Source organism: Tinamus guttatus, unplaced genomic scaffold (assembly GCF_059628265.1).
Source record: "Tinamus guttatus ecotype Peru unplaced genomic scaffold, ASM5962826v1 Tinamus_guttatus_pri_ptg000048l, whole genome shotgun sequence".
Classification (NCBI taxonomy): domain Eukaryota; kingdom Metazoa; phylum Chordata; class Aves; order Tinamiformes; family Tinamidae; genus Tinamus; species Tinamus guttatus.
In genome coordinates, this window is record NW_028288582.1 from 11770665 (window position 1) to 11789330 (window position 18666).

Sequence of the window (18666 nt, forward strand, 5' to 3'; positions counted from 1 at the left end):
TGGTTTTAGATATTCAGAACTGGAGGTCTTATGTTGAGCCACAAGTGGCTAGATATATTGAGAAATATAAATTCAATGTCAGAATCAGAGGAGGACACAAAATTATAATTTGAAACTACTGTATACAGGGACTGAAAATGTAGTTACCAAGAATACTTACAGTTTTTCCACTTGTCAGAAATGGGGCAGCCAAAATGTGAGTAGGCCTGCCTTTTAGAACTACTTAGGTCAGTTACGTGAATGTTTCCTATTTTTGTTGTTCTTATGCAGGTCCAGTTGTAACTGGATATTCAAATTACTAATACAACTTTCTCCCTCTGCTGTTGTGGAAAAGCAAGACCAGGATCATAGTTCTTCCTCATGGCAATCTTTCAAGTTGAATAGTGCCAGAACAGGAAGATATTGATTCAATATACCCCTTCTTGTACAATTTTTAGCAAATATGAATTGTTATCTCCCAAAGCACTTTACAAATCTCTCACCATTTGTATGACCCAGAAGCAAGGCCCACCGGGACATTCATCTCCACATTACATTTCCAAACTCTCTGCACAAAAGCTTATACACTGTCTGCTCTGCAAACGAATGCAGATACCGCAGCTGAGATCAATAGGGTAGGATAAGAGCATTGACCTTTGACCGGTAGAGCATCTGATTAAAATAAGACCTTGTTTTTGTTATTGACATCAACTGCTTTTGCAGCATTCAAAATGAACCTGTTCCAGTGGTTTGATTTGTCTACTAAGGAACAACACGCTAAAGGTTCTTAGTGTTACATCATTTGATTTTAAAAATAAAGAGTACCTGTCCTTAGAGAGATAAGGCTTTGTATTTGGTCTGCTACTAAAAAGAAACCAAACCTCTTTTGAAATGAGTGCCTTGTCAGTCTGACCAAAAGTTTATTTAAGCACTTGTCATAAATTCAGTTTGGATCTATCTAGTGATTGCTGCCCCCCTACATGAATTTAGTCTCTCTTTCACTCCTCTCAGAGTGCTCAAACTCTCTTCTATGATGGTCTTTGAGGGAATTATCTTAGATCATTAATGTCAAAAGCATAGTGGTATAGCAGCTCTCCAGTGGTTAAGCAATCTAACAAGTGGTCTGTTTTCTGATGGGATGTCCTCTCTGTTCTCTGGCCTGCTGAGGGTGCTGTGTATTCAGCTATTCTACACCGTATTTTACTCCCAAGTGGATGTTTAGTGTGAAGCTTGCAGAGACAGCTGGACTTGCTAGCAGGCCTGGAGAAATACAAAACCCCCTGGCAGGAGCTGTGGAATGCAGAAATGGAGGACAACTAAAAGTTTCACAAAATCTCTTAGTGGGAATGCCGGAGTACATATTGTAACTTGATTTCCTTATCTTGGTAATAGATTCTCCCTTTTTTTTCCAGAGCATTGTAATACAAGAAGATGAAAATCATACTTTACATGTGTTTGCTACTGGTTGATCTTCATGCTGTGGCTCATGGTCAGCTCACTTCCGAGCACAATAAGCACGATCCAAACAAATACGAGCACCAAACAGATCATGCAGGTGAAGTGATGAGTTGCCTCAAACTAGTACCAAACAATGCTGACTTTGCATTTCAGTTTTTTAAAGAGATTAGCCTGGAGACACCTAATAAGAACATTTTCTTCTCTCCTGTAAGCATCTCCACTGTCTTTGCAATGCTGGCCTTTGTTGCCAAATCAGCCACTCAGACTCAGATCCTGGAAGGACTCACCTTTAACCTTACAGAGATGCATGAGAAGGAAATACACGAAGGCTTCCACCATCTCATCCATATGCTGAGCCATCCTGAGAGTGAGGTCTATCTTGACATGGGCAATACCATATTTCTATCCGAGAAGTTGAAACCATTAAAAAAGTTTTTAGATGATGCCAAAGCTCTGTATGAAATGGATGCCTTGACTGTTGACTTCAACAATCCTGCAGAGGCTGAGAAGCAAATCAATAATTATGTAGAGAGGAAAACACATGGGAAAATTACCAGTTTGGTCGAAGATATAGATCCACAGACTGTAATGCTTCTGGCAAGCTTCGTTTTCTTTAAAGGTAATTCAAGTCATCCAGTGTTCTCGTTCACATTATTCATCCTTGGAAGTTACTCTGGGGAGAATATCAGATGTTCTTTGTTGGAGTAGAGGCACAAGGCCCAGCTTTCCACCCTTGGCATGCCAGAGCAGCAATTCACCATGGGGCAGAAGAGCAGGCAGGGACCCTCTCAGCCCCAGGAGGCAGCCAGGGCAGAGCTGCTTGGAGAGGCACCCTCCCATGCAGCCTCAGCTTGCTTTTTAGAATTTAGCCATAAGCCTGGTTGCTCCACATTATTTTAATTTTCAGTGCAGACACTGGGATGAATCCATGACCTAATCCTTTTAATGCTCCTCTTTAAAAGAGTGCTTGATTGCATAGTCTAACTTACTATATCCAACATACTCCTTTTTTCCTATTGAAGTCCTTGAAGTGTATACACACTACCATATCTACGCATGGAAGATGCTAATGATGGGCATGGAAGTGGATTTTAAGGGAAAAAGTGGAAGCACTGAATTTTTGATGTGGATTAGGTGTGATGTTAACACTAACATAATAAAACTGACATATGAGATTACAGGTTAATTTTATCCTCAGATTGAGGTTTACCATTAAAATCAATAGAAATCAAGTTATATGAGTGTACAATTAATGTCAAGCAAGTCTATAAATGACATAAGGACAGGCCACTTAGTTCATCTTAGTAATGGTAAGAAGTACAGATAAAATGCCTAGATTTTTCACTACTGAAATCTGAAAAATAAAGTCAAATTGGAACCTAACACATTTTTTGATCAGGTAAGACTCTTACTGTGACACACTTACTTTTAGTAAAGTAAGTAAGTTTGAAAATTTTGAATTTAACAAATGATAGTTAAATAAGTAACAAAAATAGACAAATGTTACTTATATAAAATTACATTTATAATGAGATGGGACATGGGGTGTTCAGTGCATTCTTCTGTCCACCAGGCAAGTGGGAAAAGCCTTTTGAGCTCACTGGAGAAAGAGAGTTCTTTGTGGATGAAGAAACAACTGTGAAAGTCCCTATGATGCACCTAACAGACATATATGACTTCTATTTTGATGCAAAGATTCCTTGCACCATAGTACGGCTTCATTACAATGGGAGTGCTACAGTATTTCTAGCTCTGCCAGAAAAGGGAAAAATGAAGCATCTAGAGCAAGCCCTGGTCAAGGAAACTGTCCATGAATGGTCAAAAAAGCTCTCCAAAAGGTAACCTTCCAACTGCTGCAGTGGCATCTAGACATATAGTCTCTCTCTCTCTCTCTCTCTTTTTTTTTTTTTTTTTTCCTTCTGGAATGCAAACACTGCTCACTCAGCTGGATTCTGGGAACAGACTGGATTATTTTTGGCTTGTGCACCCTAGCTGTAAAAATCTTGCGACTGGCTGGTATTTGACTATTCTGCAAAGTTTGGAGTGACTTTTTGCTCCTTATGCCAGAGCAGAGACCTTCTTATGGGCTCTGGGGACCACAGAGTAGCAAAGCTGTATTGGGCTTTCTAAAATAGTCCATTGAATGAGTAGGAAGGTGGTAATTTTAAACTAAATCTCCAGTACTGAGGTTTCAGCTGTGTTTTACCTCACATTTGTCACTGACACATCATTAGTCAGACATATGCCTAAAACCTAAAAAAACGTAACTTAAACAGTTTGTAGTATTGCACACATATGTAATATGTCCTAACCAAATATCTTCATTTCAAGGTCAGCAGTACACAGTGGTTACTGGGATAGGCTAGTGATTAATTGTGGATTTCCAGATTTTCTGACACTTTCTTTTTGAAACTATAAAGGTCTAATGAAGTTCTGATCAGTCTAACCATTGACACCAACATCAACTAACACATTATATGATCTGACTTGTCTGGGAGGAAGGAGATCTTAGCAGCAGTAGAAAAATAATGTGAAGTCAATATATGCCTAATTTACCAAGCTTTTCCTTGATTCACAGTAATAAATCTGTTTGGTTCATGTCCGTGATTCTTGATGCATCATTACAGAAATGCTGCTACAGATAATAAAGGCATACTGTGGAGCAAATTAGATAGGAACTAAAAGTGCGATACCTCAAATATGAAAAGTAAGAACATGCAATTCTCAGCTGCAAAATCAGGAAAATCTTAATCTAAATTAATCTTTGGTGCAAGTTCAGTTAAGAGCAACACAGAAATAAGAATTCTATGTGAGAGACTGTGAGAACCAAATAGCAATTTCAATTCTAGTGTTATGGTGATGGCAGTGTTAGTAAACTTAGTCCAATTATCTTCTAATGCACGGGGCAGCATTGCATGAAGGCTACAGCAGCAGATTTGGATCCTGTCCACTCCTGCTGTTTAGCCCAAATTATTTCACAGAGAGACAACAGAAGACATGAGTTACCTAACAGCAGGGGACTATTAGACTTCTAGGATCCCCAGACAGTGCATGAAGAGAAATGCAAACAGAAAGCGTACTAAGAAAGAACAGCCTGTGGATAGACGAGAGATAGTGGAAATGCTATGAGCAGCAACTCAGAAGATACAGTTTGATCTCTGGAGCTGGGCAAAACAGACCTGTCAGCTCACTGACATCCAAGTGCTGGTATGGATGAAGGGGCTCATGCAATAGTTGATAAAGTGCAACTGTACTTTGCACTTTATACCCATGGTACTGTCTTCTGCCAGTGCTTCCACATTTGCTAAAGCAAAATGCCAGTAAATATTGCTATTATGATGATAAATAATGTCCTTATCTCTATGAGAAGCGCTAGCAATTGGATTAATGCTTACTGTATGTTCAGGACTCGCCTAGGGTTTGGCAGTCATAAGAATTGCACAGTCTCCCCATTATCATTTACCCTGATGAAAGACCTTTCTTACCACTATATGTGCTTTTTCCCTTTAAAACAGGAGAATAAGCCTGTACTTGCCCAAATTTTCTATCTCTGGAAACTATGACATAAAGAATATCCTGAACAAAATGGGAATTACTGATGTGTTCACCAACCAGGCAGATCTGTCTGGCATCACCGGCACCCCAGGGCTGAAGGTTTCTAAGGTACGTCTGTTTTCCCAGGCCCACTCCTGTCCTCTCAGAGACATGCAACATAAACCTGTCTGTGGCAGATGTTCAGAAACACTGGGCAAAACCAGTTTCTGGCTTCACAAACTGCCACTGCTGGGCGCCAGATTCACCCTGGTGCTCTGAAACTGCTGCTGAGAGAAATCCATCAGTGAGTGCTGAGTTCAGGTTAGTTTGCTGTGCATCTTTTCTTCCAAGAATGTCACCAGCCAAGGTCCTGTAGGACAAGAGGAAAAGCAACCAAGAGAGTGAGAAGAGTAGCAAGTAGAAAGAGGGAATCTCAAGAGTATAAGATGAGATCTGGAAAAAAGAGAATCTTTTTCTTTTCCTAACCTGTTTTAGCATTCTTGGAAAAAACAGAGAGCATCATTTTTAGTGGCAGCTTATTAGTATTTGCCCAAATACCATCATCTCTTTTCTTTGTCTTCAGGTGACTTCTTTCCTCAGATGCAAGAGGACTTTTAACACAGTGTAAAATGCATGTTGTTCTTCTCTACTTATTGTCTCAGACAGCATGACTAACCCTCAAACCTTTCAAAAGCATTTTGACACCTTACAATACAGGGTGGGTTTCACCGATGATCTCTTTCAAGCCGAGCCTCTGTCCTCCATCCAATCCCTGGGACACAAGGCAAACATCTGGAACTTTTTTGCTGAGGAGATTTGGGTAGATCCATCTGGGTTGTCATTTGAGGCAGCAGCACCTGCAAACAACAAAGCTCACCTTTCTCCTCTGCCCCTACCCATTCCTCTGCAGTAGATCCCTTAAAGCAGGGCTGTTTTAAAAGCAATTTGGCTCATCTCTCAGGTGCCTGTTCTGTGTCCACTACTACTGAACTACTGTGAATGTTTTCTTTCTTCCCAGGTTGTCCATAAGACTGCGCTGGATGTTGACGAGACAGGTACTGAGGCAGCAGCAGTAAGCTTTGCTAGAATAATGGCCATTTCTTTTCCTCAACACATTGAATTCATCCGTCCCTTCCTCATGCTGATTTTTGATAGAGCTACAAACAGCACCCTCTTCATAGGAAAAATAGTTAACCCTGCTTTACATTAAGTGAAGTTGTGTATGAATTCTGATTAAAGAAAATGTGAAAATGCTAATGTAAATTATTTCTATTTGTATCAGTTTAATGTGAAGCTTTTCTTTACCAAACTTTGCATTCCATGCTATCAAACAAAGTTGATATTGACCATGACACCAGCTTAAGATGAAACAGAAAATTGGTTCAACAATGCAGGGACATAGAAGACTGAAGCTTCTAAAAGAGTCAACAAGGAAAATGTGAAAAATTGAGAGATAGAGATCTCTTTTCTTCACAAGAAATATTCTGTCATTTTTAGCATTAGTTCTAGCAGCAAATCTGCCTGAAAGTTTCTTTAAGCTCAAAGCAGAGATGGAAAATTGAATCTGCTCAACCTGAAAACTTTCAACCAAATATTGCCTATTAGACATCCTTAGATAGCCTGTGTGAGTAATTGGCTTCTCACACGTAGAGCCATCACTGGTCAGAAGGAGAATGAGCTGGCGAGGTATTACTGATGGCTGTTATACAAGTACTGAACTACTGTGAGCTGAAAATTTTGGAAAATATGGAATAATAGTCTAGCAAACTGTAGGTGTTTCAAGTGCCATCCTTGTACAGTCACTGAGGGTTAGTAGGGAGCATCCTGAAGCCAGGTTGCCTCTCCAGCACATGGTGGAAGGCACCTGGGTGGAGTTCAGTGCAGCACAAGGGCTGGCTAGTAATTTTTTCCAACAGACCTGCCTTAGCAGCAGTACCGTTGCCCTTTCTCCCCCGCAGCAATGCTTTTTGGAAGAAGATGAAACAGTATCAACACACCTATCCCATCCTGAATCTCAGAGTGAAGAGTAAAGGTCCCACAGCCTCACTGTGTGCCCTCCGTGAGGAGCAACTGTGGTTTCGGCAGTCTGGGACATGTGCAAGAGAGAGTGGAGAACTGTCTCCCCTTTCACAGTCCAAACAAAAACAACAAACTGGTCTCAAAGCTCCCTTTCTACTCTGTCTTCCCTGTAAAAACCTCATGTTAAATCTCACACTCACTGGTTGACAGCATTTTTTCACGTAAACACACAAAATTTCTGGATAGTTACGTGTGTGAACAGCTCTGTTTGGGACTCCTGCCATCAGCATGTACAAGAGATGCACATGTGCTACATCATCTTCCTGGCTCCTTCATTCACTCGCACCCCTCTGTTTGGATGGTGCTGTGGCTCAGATTTCTAACACACGCACAGCCTAATTCATAGGGCACCCTATCAGACAGTACCACTTTCTTCCTTCCCGAAAGTGGGCAGCGCAGTGAAGCATTGATACATGGTCGGTCCTACTAACCGTCATCAATCCTATTGTTAACCATGGTCAGAGAATGGGCTTTCAGAAAAACAACAGTAAAAACTGACAAGAGAGGCCAGTGAGGTGAGATCCTTAGCTGTGTATTTTGTGAATTCCCTGGAGTTGCACCAATTTGCACTAGGTGCAAAACTGATCTATTTGATTTCAGTGGAGTTACTCAAAACTTATATCAAGAAATGCAGAAGAAACAGAGGTTCCAGATGCATGGTTATCTGTAGCAGATATGAAAGTAAATATTGTTCCCTCCCTTGTAAACCATTTTGCAATAGATGGAGACACACATATATATAAATATTGCACAGCAGAAGGAAGATAGCACCCATGTGGTTTCTGGGAGAGATTTGAAGATCAAGAGATTCCCTCATAGCAGCTAAATCAGCTTTTACGGAACAGAAAACCACATTTTGGGATGGAAGCTCCTTTTTTCCTGCCCTCAGTATCCTGGTGCTTTCATAAACACATGCACCATTCAAAAGCAGGATGTGGGAATTCCGTTTTTTCTCAAGTATTGTGGGAGAACGATCCCACAGCACAGTCTGATGGAAATCCAGGGGAGAACTGGAGCTCAGCAACATGTGCTGTCACAGGTGAGTCCCTCAGTAATCTCTTAGGCTACATCTCCTGTATGATCTTGTGTACAAGGAAAGGGTTGGAGGGGTTGCAGGGACAGCAGGAGACGTGATACCTGCCCACTGGCCCTGGGAAGACAGAGCCATGGAAAAGAAGAGTGCCTGCCATCCCCACAGGGGATTTCCTGCCAGTGTCAAGATCAGCATTCAGGAGCTGTCTGCCAGATTTGCTTCATCAGGCAACAGCTCTCAGTTAGCGACATCTTGCTGTGATTTTCCACTGCAGAATTTGCCAGAGACGGTGTTGAAGTAGAGGCAGGCACTACACTTAGCACAAAAGAGCAACAGACAGTTTTCTCCCCACCTACGTCCATGCTGTGCTCTGCTGTTTGTTATATGGCCTATTCTTATCCCTCTCCTCCATGAACCCTAAGTCCTACTCCTCTAGCCTTGCTCTTGTTGCAGCTCGGAAAACCACAGATTTTCCTTATTAAGCCTGCTCTATGCATTTCCTCTCTGCACCAGATCCTTTTCGTAGCTTCCCACTCTCCCTCCTGCATGCAAATATTTCATCCCTCCCGCTTGCTCCTTGCTGTTTGTGCGGGAGGGGGACGCTGCCAGCTCCACCGCGGCACCTTCTTGTCCTCCCGCTGCACCAGGCACCTTGCCCAGCAGGACAGACAGACGGACTTGTACCCTTCAGGCAGGTGTAATCCAGTAACTCTCGCTCAGTCAACATGCACAGGAGGAGGAGGGTCAGCCCTAAGCTCAGCAAAGATGCTGTTGCCGTTGCTTGTAGCACTACCTGCTTTGTGTTAAGCTCACAACGCAGACCTCGGGTCTCAGGACCTGCCAGGTTTGGCATGGACCTGTCTTGACCTGCCTGGGACTTTGTTTTAGTTTGTTTAGTGGTAACAGTAATTCCTCTACCATCAGGTGACTATTACCTAATTTGTTTAAAATTTACTTTAGCTTTATATAAGTGTATGGTATAACACTTATGTATTGTTATATATGTGTGCTTCTGTGACTAATAGGTATTAATAAAGAGTAGTTATTTTACGCAGAATGATCCATTTAATGTTCTAGAATAGAAAAACAAAGGAGTTAGTTAATACATGGCAAGGCAGCTTGCTATACCTTCCCTGTTGTCAAAAACCTTTGATCTGAGGACCCACCAGGGCAGTGGCATAATGCCAGAGAAAATTTTGTTTATAGTAATTTTAACTGTGCATAATTTGAACTGTAAGTCTTGGTAATGCAATCAGATTAATAATAATTTTTGAATAAGACTGTTAATATTCTAAAAATGCTAATGGCAAATATTCATCTTTTTATATATGATAATTATCCTTTTTTTTTCTCTGTAACATGATTTTGAGTGTAAGAAACTGGTGGGAATTAAAGCAACCTGCATGCAACAAAAGGGGAACTTCAGCAAGCTAGTCCCCAACATGCCTGAGTATAGCCAAAGGGCAGAGCAGCTTCATGTCTTTCTTGCTTCCTATATGCAGTATGAAAATATTCATTACACAGGGTAATTTCTGAAATGAGCAGATTTGGAGCAGAAATACTGCGAGAGCCTTGATCTTTCAAGAGAGGGTGCTGGCACAAAATGCAATGCTGTGATCCACAGAACACAAATATGACTAAAATTTCCCTTTCTCTCAATCATCTATAATTACCACAGGATGAGTAGAAACATAGGGACACTGAGCAAGGCCCCAAGACTGCAGAAATTTGGAACTCTCAGCACAAAGACACTCAAGGACACCAGTGTCCACTAACCCACATTGTCTGTGGTCTGCCATAAGTTTTGATGAAAGAAGTTTCTATTTCCAGCAGCCCCCTCACCTACATAGAGTCAGAAGGGCAGAAACACCACAGTGAAGTACTAGTGACAGCAAACTTGCATAACTGGTCTCTCTGGCAAAAAGGAAAGGTAGTGGAGGAAGTACTCCAGGGCACACTGGTGCTGAAATTCCACTTCTGGCAGTGAACAGGGGGAGATGGACACCCATGGGCCATTAGGGGACAAAAGGAAAGTGCTGGAGGGAGTTGAGCTAGGATAGATCCCTGTCTGGCAGCGAAACATCCATTGCCCTAGGAGGACATTTGCCAAGCCTGTCCTCCTGTGAAGCCCATTTGTGTGCCAGCCAGTAGGATTCCCAGCTCTTCTCCATCGTTCCGTGGAAAATCAGGATGGGGTCAGTCACATCACAGAGAGATAAGACTGGGATGGCTATGGGGAGGAGAACCGCCTGTGAATACAGCTCCCTGCGCAGGTGCAGGGCAGCACGAGCTAGGAATGAGCCCAGGGAGGAGAGAGGACAGGAAGGGCATTTGCACCGACACACTCCCAGGTGACAAGCTGGGCGACTTCTCTCTATTTTGTTAAGGTGGCCAGAGAAAGCCTGTACAAATGACATTTTTGAAATACTTTGTCAGTTTTGAAACTGAGGAAGGCTATGCAAAACATTTCTTATGACTTCTTTTCCTTTGCCTTCTTATCTTACCTAATACACTGATACTCTGTTATTCAGTCACTAGATATTTAGCAACTTGACCAAAAGTACCTATTTTTCTTTGCTGAATAGCCATAATAAATAATATTTCATCATTGTTTATTCTGTTTTATCTTTGGTAACTGAGCCAGTCAGCGACAAATCAGTCGCAATGTATCAGCATGCTGCTGTTCACTGAGGTGGGAAGATATCTCACCAGGACTAAATGAAATCACAGCTGAATATTCTAGTAGATTGTTTTCTTCATGGTTACATGGGAAAAAATATTTTAAAATAAATGTTTCTAATGTAAAATGACTACAGCTACACAGAATGATGTGATAAAACCTTTATATGCTAACTCACTTGTGTCCAAATTAATAGAGTTAAGTCTAGCTTCTAACTAGAACTGAAGTCAAAAAATATACTAGGTTTACCAATTAAGTTTAAAAGGTCGTGTTTAGGCACTGATGGCAAAGAGCAGTTTAAAGGACAGCTTGTTGTAGGCTTGAATGTGGCTGTGTGAGTTATTTGTTCTGAGCGCTTAATATGAGATTTTGGTTGTTTTTGTGACCGTTCTTCAACTGTCAGAAAAATATGGATTTGAAGTACTTCTTTTTTTTTCAGCTTAGTCTATTTATATCTATTATTTTATATCCATGAATTTGCTATTTTTTGTTGTTATTTTGTTTTGTTTTTACAAATAAAGAAGCTATTTGCCTGCTAAATGATATAACTTAGAGATAATCAGATTATCCAGCATTTTGTGATAGCTGACCTCAAAGCAGGGAAGATAACTGTTTGACTAATGTAACATGTCTGACCACAGATAAAAGTCTAATGTGACTTAATATTTGCATAACAGCTTGCACTTTGACCAAAGCTTTAGCAACATACTTTAGCAACATCCAGAAGGATTTGTGTTTCCTGTATACTTTCACTATATCCTGGTTGGATATAGTAGAAAAGGGTGTACTTCTGGAGCCAGAGCCATACTGAACAGTAAACGTGATTCTGTCCCAGGCATCAGTCAGAAAAACCCATTTGACTCAGCAGCATTTGCTAATAAGCAGATCTTTTGCATAGTGTTCTTGAAAAAATTATCTGATCACAGAAGAAAAAAATGATTCCAGGTTTTGGCCTGGTTAGCATGGGGAGAATGAGTGGCTGCACTCAGCCTGCTTTGCTCCTGGTAACCTGGGACTGGCCTGGCCCTGCATGAGACTATTTGGTCGAGAAACCATATATATGATGTGTATCATAATAGTAGCCTTAATATTTTTTACAGGGCCTTTGTCAAAAACCGTCCTGAAAGTGCTTCAAGATGAGGCCAGTCCTAGTCCCCATGCAGATGTGAAGTGACAAGACCAAGGCAAGGTAGCACATAATCTGGATATTTTTCAGATTGCTTCTGAAAGGTCATCATATTCTCTCAGTGTCTTATAACAGAGATTTATGCCCAGCACCAATGAATAACTGGCTAGATTATAGAAGAAACAGTGACAATAGCACCCAGTTCTCTCCTGGCTGTGTCTGTGTTGAGCAGAACTTGTGTATCTTATCATGCTAACAAGCTCTGTGGAGTAAAGTGTACCCTGGGACACCCTTTCTTCTCACTCCCTTCCTCACTTTGCTCTCAGGGGGTGGCAGTTTACCACCACTTCCTACCTGGACAAATCCTGGCCAAGAGATGAAGGGACAGAGTCCAGGGCCTGTCAGCTCCACAGCCATTTGTGGGATGAGCTGAAACTTCTGCCTTGCCCTGGCTTTGAAGGAATTTTCTCTGAGCCAATGTGTTTTAGGCTGCTGTCTTTGTAAGAAGAGGAGCAAAATGGAGGTCAGGGCCATTCGAATCATTTTACTTTAAACTTATTCATGTTTATTACACATGATCTTCAAGGACATGCAGGGTCTGTGCTTTAAAGTAAGAATATGCAGGTATATGTCCAGAAATGGCTATTCTGGACATTTACTGAGGTATTATACTCCAGAGAACAACGAAACATTCAGATCATCTGTTTTCCAGCCTACCTGCCCTAAGCATCAAATTTATGCTGTCTCCCAGGAGGGCCTTAGTTATGCAGTGAAATGGGACTTAGCAACCTTGGTTTGTAGCCTTGCTGAATTGTCCTCCTGAAATATGGCACTGTAGGAAAAGGCACCCTCTCCTGAAATACAGCACCATCACTCTATAGGAAAATGCTTTATTAGCTTATTAGCTTGTATCTTTTTTTTTTTTTTCAGCCTGCTAGGCTGAAAATTTAAGATAACCCTAATGTTTGCTCTGCAGCTAGCCTGCTGACCTTGCATATCTTTTCCACCCCCATGCTCTCTTTTCTGGCTTGAAACGAAGAGATAAAACTCTGGACAAAAATTGCTTTGCACAGCTTATTTTTCTTTTCAGCAGAACTGAAAACGAGAAGACACATTTATGCTTCATGAGTGCTTAGGACCAAATTCCAGCCAGGCTGCAACTCTTGTTTTTGCAAGCTCATCTGTTCAAGCTTGTTTGCCCGCAGGATTTCAGCATGACATCACAGGCTGGTCTTGACACCTGCATCTATCACATTGACTTGAATCAGATCTGCTATGGCCAACATAAGCTGCAGCATGCGCATAACTAATTCCTAAACTGGTCCTTGCCTGAGAAAAGACAGTTGTACCCACAGCCTGCTCAGCAGAGGAATGCAGTTATGTCATTATACAGCTGCTTTATATGGAGGCACTTTATGCCAATTCTCTTGAGCAGCATGAGCTGTGCTCTTATAAGCACTGGTATAATCGCTCCTAAGCAGGGTCTCTTGCAGGCTCAGGTCTCTCTCAGGGAGAAGCCGAAGTCCACAGCTGGTCTGGGCACAACAAGGGTAGGAGCTGATCTGGTAAATGAAGTAAGTATGAGTGTCACACAGAGGACAGCAGGGGAAAACACATCTGCCCCTGAGTGCTAGCTAGTTGTGAATTTTGCATGGCTTCGCTTGTTAAAGTTTGGTCTAAAACATAGAATCAGTTCCATTAATTTGCAAAAATGATTATCTTTGATGAATATTCTTTTCACCTCCATATTACAATTGTATGTACACATGAACAATGTTCTGCTATGAGCTAAAGGATTAAACTAATATAGTCCTAGAATGAAAATTTTCTCTACAGAATATTTTATTCCAGTATAAAAACATAATTTTTCATTTGTTACTTGGCAAAGAGTTTAAGGTCAACCAAAAATTTACTCTTATGCTAGACACAAGGATTAAAGGTAGCAAAACTTTTCCATCATAGTTCTACTGGATTGTTTCCCCATGTAGACAGCCCTATGCCACCTCAGTTATACTGATGCAACTATAAAGCATATCCATATTGAAAAGACTTAAGTTAATTTTCCTCCTTTTATAATTGCAATAGTCTCTATTTTGAAAGTTTCTTTCTTCAAAAAGGAAAAAAAATTCTCTATCTTTTAGTGTTCTCCTTTAGTGCCTCTGTTGTGTCTGCTAGAAGACGTCCACCTTCTGCAGCCATGTTACACATTAACCAGGAAGAACAATCTCATCAGATTCATAGTAGCAGGAGTTTCAACATCTAAGCACATGCTTGCATCGGGTCCACAGTACTCACTCACAAGTCTGAGAAGGAGAGAGAGCCAGCCACAGGCCCAGCTTTCCTTTAGAAGGACAATGACAGGAGCTGGAAGACACCACTGCTCACTGAAGAGTAATGGGTGGTGAATTGTAATCTAAACCTCCTGTCAAAGTGAATGCTACTATGGTCATTACAATGCCAAAATGAAATATGAATACCCCAATCAAAGCCAAATTATATGATACAGAAATCTCACATTCATTCTATAATTAGCCACTGATTATGGTTACTATCTTTCAAAATGCAGTGGCTTGATTGGGATCCAAAAATTGTTTCCTTATAAAGGGAGCAAAAATCGATGCTTTCAGTCAAAAATGACTAAGAAAGAATAAACTGAAGACTCTAGATGAGACCTGTTGTGAGGTCGTAAGAATGTTTTGGATATTTTCAGTGGCTTATTCTGATCTGGCCACAGACACGAACAAGAAATGTCTGAAGTTAGACAGTTCCCACGCTAGAAACACTACTCCGTTTAAAGGAATATATAATACAATGCATTACAGGCTCCCAGAATCTTCAGTTTGGCACAAAATCACAACTACAGGAGACTGGGAGTCTTTCCAAGAAACAGCACATAGAGCATTGCCTATGGTAATACTACAGAAAAGGAAGAGTAACCTATAGTTGGATCTTTACACACGCCCTGACGGTGAAGGTGCCTTGAGCTGGATCATGATTCACATCCTTTGAGATCACAGCCTTCTATCCTGACTTAGTGTTCAAAAAGACAGGGCTATCAACACGAACATGGCAAAGTCCACTAACTAACCAAGGAACAGAGCCTTGAACAGCCAGTTTCGCTTCATAATGTCATAAAGTCTTGGGTCAGAAGCAATCAATTTGATTATCTGTTCTGGCTGGTCTATGGCAGAAACTACAGATTTTCAGAGTCATGTCTTCACCAGCTCATGCATTCAATATGAGAATACTAAACATAATGAAAAGATCCAAAGAGTCATCATTATCAAATTGCTCTAAATGTGAAACTCTGACTGACTGGAGGACGCTGCAGTCCTCCACTATCCCAAAGAGGAACACCTTGATGTACTAGCTGCTTGTATTAGGCTCAGACACTTCTGTATGTCTTGCCTTATACAACATCTTGGTTCAAGCACTAGACAAAACGTGAGAAGGACAGTGATGCACAGAACTGCCCTGAAGCTTTGCAAATTCTATCAGCGTGTTACCATTTGCCAGGAAACACCGAGGTGCCATGGAGGCTGAAGGACCTGTGAAAATCAGAGAGTGACACCACCTTCTCCCTAGCATCTCGTGCTGCCAGTTGTCCAGACTGAAACTATGAACACATTCTTCCTGGGGAAAGTTTTAAGTACTGAAAAAGTACTGCCATATTGCAACACCAGGAAATGTGGTTGTGAGCTAGATGATCTGCAGTGAGTTTGGGTGGGGTGGGCTTTGTTAGTCCTACCATCCTACTATCACTGAAGGACTTCTAGAAGAGACTAGAATCACAGAATTCTTGGGGTTGAAAGAGATCTCTGAAGATTATTTCAACTCCAACTCTTCAAGCAAAGAAATGCTGACATATAGCAGCTTGCTCAGAGCTTTGTCTAGCTAGGTTTTGAGTGTCTCCAAGGATGGACACTATTTCTGAGCCCTGTTGAATAAAGTTTCAGCTTTTTACTGTCTTCACTGTTTTGCTCTTCTTCTGCCCTCCTTCCAGTTGTCCTATCACCACCTACAGTGTAGATGAATGTGTTGAAACTATTCAGCTTGCACACAGTATGCTGCTGTTTGTTATCAAGTAAGTGAATATTAAGATTGCTTTTACCTCAAACACATTGATAGACTTAACTTACCAGCACAAATGTAAGTATCCAAAAGCTAAAATATTTAATTTTATTTGTGTATAAAAATAATCCTCTCATCTGCATAATCAATGAAACCTGGTTTCCATAGTGTCTCTGTGGTTTCTCTGATGGCTACAAAAGACAAGCTCATCAGCTCCTCCCACAGTGCAGGCTGTAAAAAGCTCTCTATCCTAGAGCAGATGAGTCAACTTAATGAAATTAGTCTGAATTTGGTGTTGGATTTGTGGCTTTTGTTTTTTTGGTCAAATTTGGAGGCCAATAGCGAATATTTTCAAAATGTATGAAGGGAAATGTGTGTGTGTGGATAGAGAGAGAGAATGAGACAGAGAAAATATAACCTCAATTTCCTCAAGAAAACAGACTGAAAACCACTTGGTCACAATTGCAAGTTTGGTACTTTGGCAAGAAAAGCTAAAGAACCAGGAAGACCAACCAGGTGCTGTAGTTCACTAAAGGGAGCCTGTCAAAAGAACCAGGAAGTGTTCACATAGTTCCTGCCGGAAATGAGAGATATCCACACTCTCCCCATTTCCGTTTTTTTTTTTTTTTGATACAAATGTCATTCTCACTTGCAAATCTATGTGAAACCTTGAAATTTTTTTCCTTCAGAAATGAGTAAGGTTGCTAAGTGACATTAGCACTTAAATCAAGGAAATGAATAATTAACACTTCACATCTGGCACTACCCACATATTAAGTGTAACATAATATTGAGATATAATGAAAATCACATTTCATTCAGACACTGTTGGATGAAATGAACCCAGACAGGGGTTTTGGTCCATAGAAGTAGCTCATTATTCAAATATCTATTCTTATGGGAAGGACCAGCAGAAATATCTGGTACAAGTTTGTCAGCTGACACTGGATTTTTTGTAAAATACTTATGTCTGTTTCTTGAAAATTATTATTATATATTGAGTGAGAGAGAGCCCTTCAGAGAGACCGAGATGGGATGGAGAGTTGGGCAGAGAGGAAACTCATGAGGTTCAACAAGGACAAGTGCAGGATCATGCACCTGGGGAGGAATAACCCCAGGCACTAGTACAGATTAGGGGTTGACCTGCTGGAAAGTAGCTCCATGGAGAGGGATTTGACAACAAGTTAACCATGAGTCGGCAGAGTGCCCTCGTGGCCAAGAAGGCCAATGGGATCCCAGCATTGCCAGCAGGTCTAGGGAGGTGATCCTGCCTCTCTCCTCAGCTCTGGTGAGGCCGCATCTGCAGTATTGGGTGCAGTTCTGGGCTCCACAGTACAAGAAGGACATTGAGCTTCTAGAGAGGGTCCAGAAGAGAGCCATGAAGATGATTAAGGGACTGGAGCATTTGTCTTATGAGGAAAGACTAAGTGAGCCAGGCCTAGAGAAGAGAAGATCGAGAAGGGATCTGATCAACATGTACAAGTACCTGAGGGGTGAATGTAGAGAGGACAGGGCCAAACTCTTCTCTGTGGTGGCCAGTGATAGGACAAGGGCTAATGGGTGCAAGTTGAAACATAGAAAGTTTAATCTCCGTATGAGGAAGAATTTCTTTACTTTTACAGAGCCTCCTTCTCTGGAGATCTTCCAAACCCACCTGGATGCCACCCTGTGCCACGTGCTCTAGGTGTCCCTGCTGGAGCAGGGGGGTTGGACTAGATGATCTCTAGAGGTCCCTTTCAACCTCAACCATTCTGGGATTGTGGGATTCTGCGAGTGATAAACTGTAAGGACAAGATGTCTCTGGTTACCCCTTATATACAGCAGTGTGTAATTTATTATTCTTTCAACCCTTTATTACCATTTTATCAGCTGAAGTTTCCATTTCATCTCACAAGAAATATACTCCTGTCATATTGCAACTTTATGTGGTATTTGAGGGAAATTTTCTCATCTTCCTAGAGATTTCTTTATTTGCCTTTATTTTTATTGCTTGTGGGTAAAATCAGACACCATCTTTAAAAATCTCAAGAAGTAGGGCTGATCACAAGATCAAAGGAAATTACGAAGAAAACACATGGATATTGACTTTTCTCATTGAAGTCTAGGTTTTATAAAGCACAATTTAAAAAGCAATAGTTTAACTTGACATACCATGTTCCATGTGAAACTTAGTGCATGTGTGAAAACTTTGTGAAAGCACAACCAGTCAGATACATAGTTCCTATACAAAGCTAAAAGCTGCCTTTGTATGCAGTCTGCATGCAGTCTACTTGAAGCCAATGCTGAAACCTTGCAGTCAGAGACTGATGAGGTTACTATATTTGGTGCACAGGCTAAAACCCAACTAAACAAACCCAGCATTAAAAAAAGAAATCAAAGTGAAACAGAAAAGCCAGTTTTTTGCTCTTCATTCTGACCAGCATGGCTAATGCTAGCTTGCACATACTTCATATTTTGACTGAGTATATCACAGCACATTGCACAAACACAGAAGAGCATCTTTTGTGCCTCTTTTACAGAGGCCAAAGCGCAGAGATGTCTTGGTTAAACAAACTAATTGCTTCGGGTCAGACAGTCAAAGAGTGCAAGCCACAGGAACTCAACTTGATTCTGCAACAGTAAGAAGATCCATGTACTGTGCAAGTAAACACAGAATTTGGATAAGGAATAGTGTCAAAATGCATTGCCTTCCAAGTTCACATGATC

General features: G+C 41.1%; 1 protein-coding gene across 1 annotated transcript; it reads left to right on the plus strand.

Moving 5' to 3' along the window:
• Window positions 1-1410: 1410 nt before the first annotated feature.
• On the plus strand, window positions 1411-6203 carry LOC104580906 (alpha-1-antitrypsin). Its single transcript, XM_010228459.2, has 4 exons — window positions 1411-2056; window positions 3011-3275; window positions 4953-5100; window positions 5990-6203. Exons 1-4 carry the CDS (start codon window positions 1411-1413, stop codon window positions 6179-6181), a joined length of 1251 nt encoding a protein of 416 aa, XP_010226761.2. The 3' UTR covers window positions 6182-6203.
• The last annotated feature ends 12463 nt before the right edge of the window (window positions 6204-18666 follow it).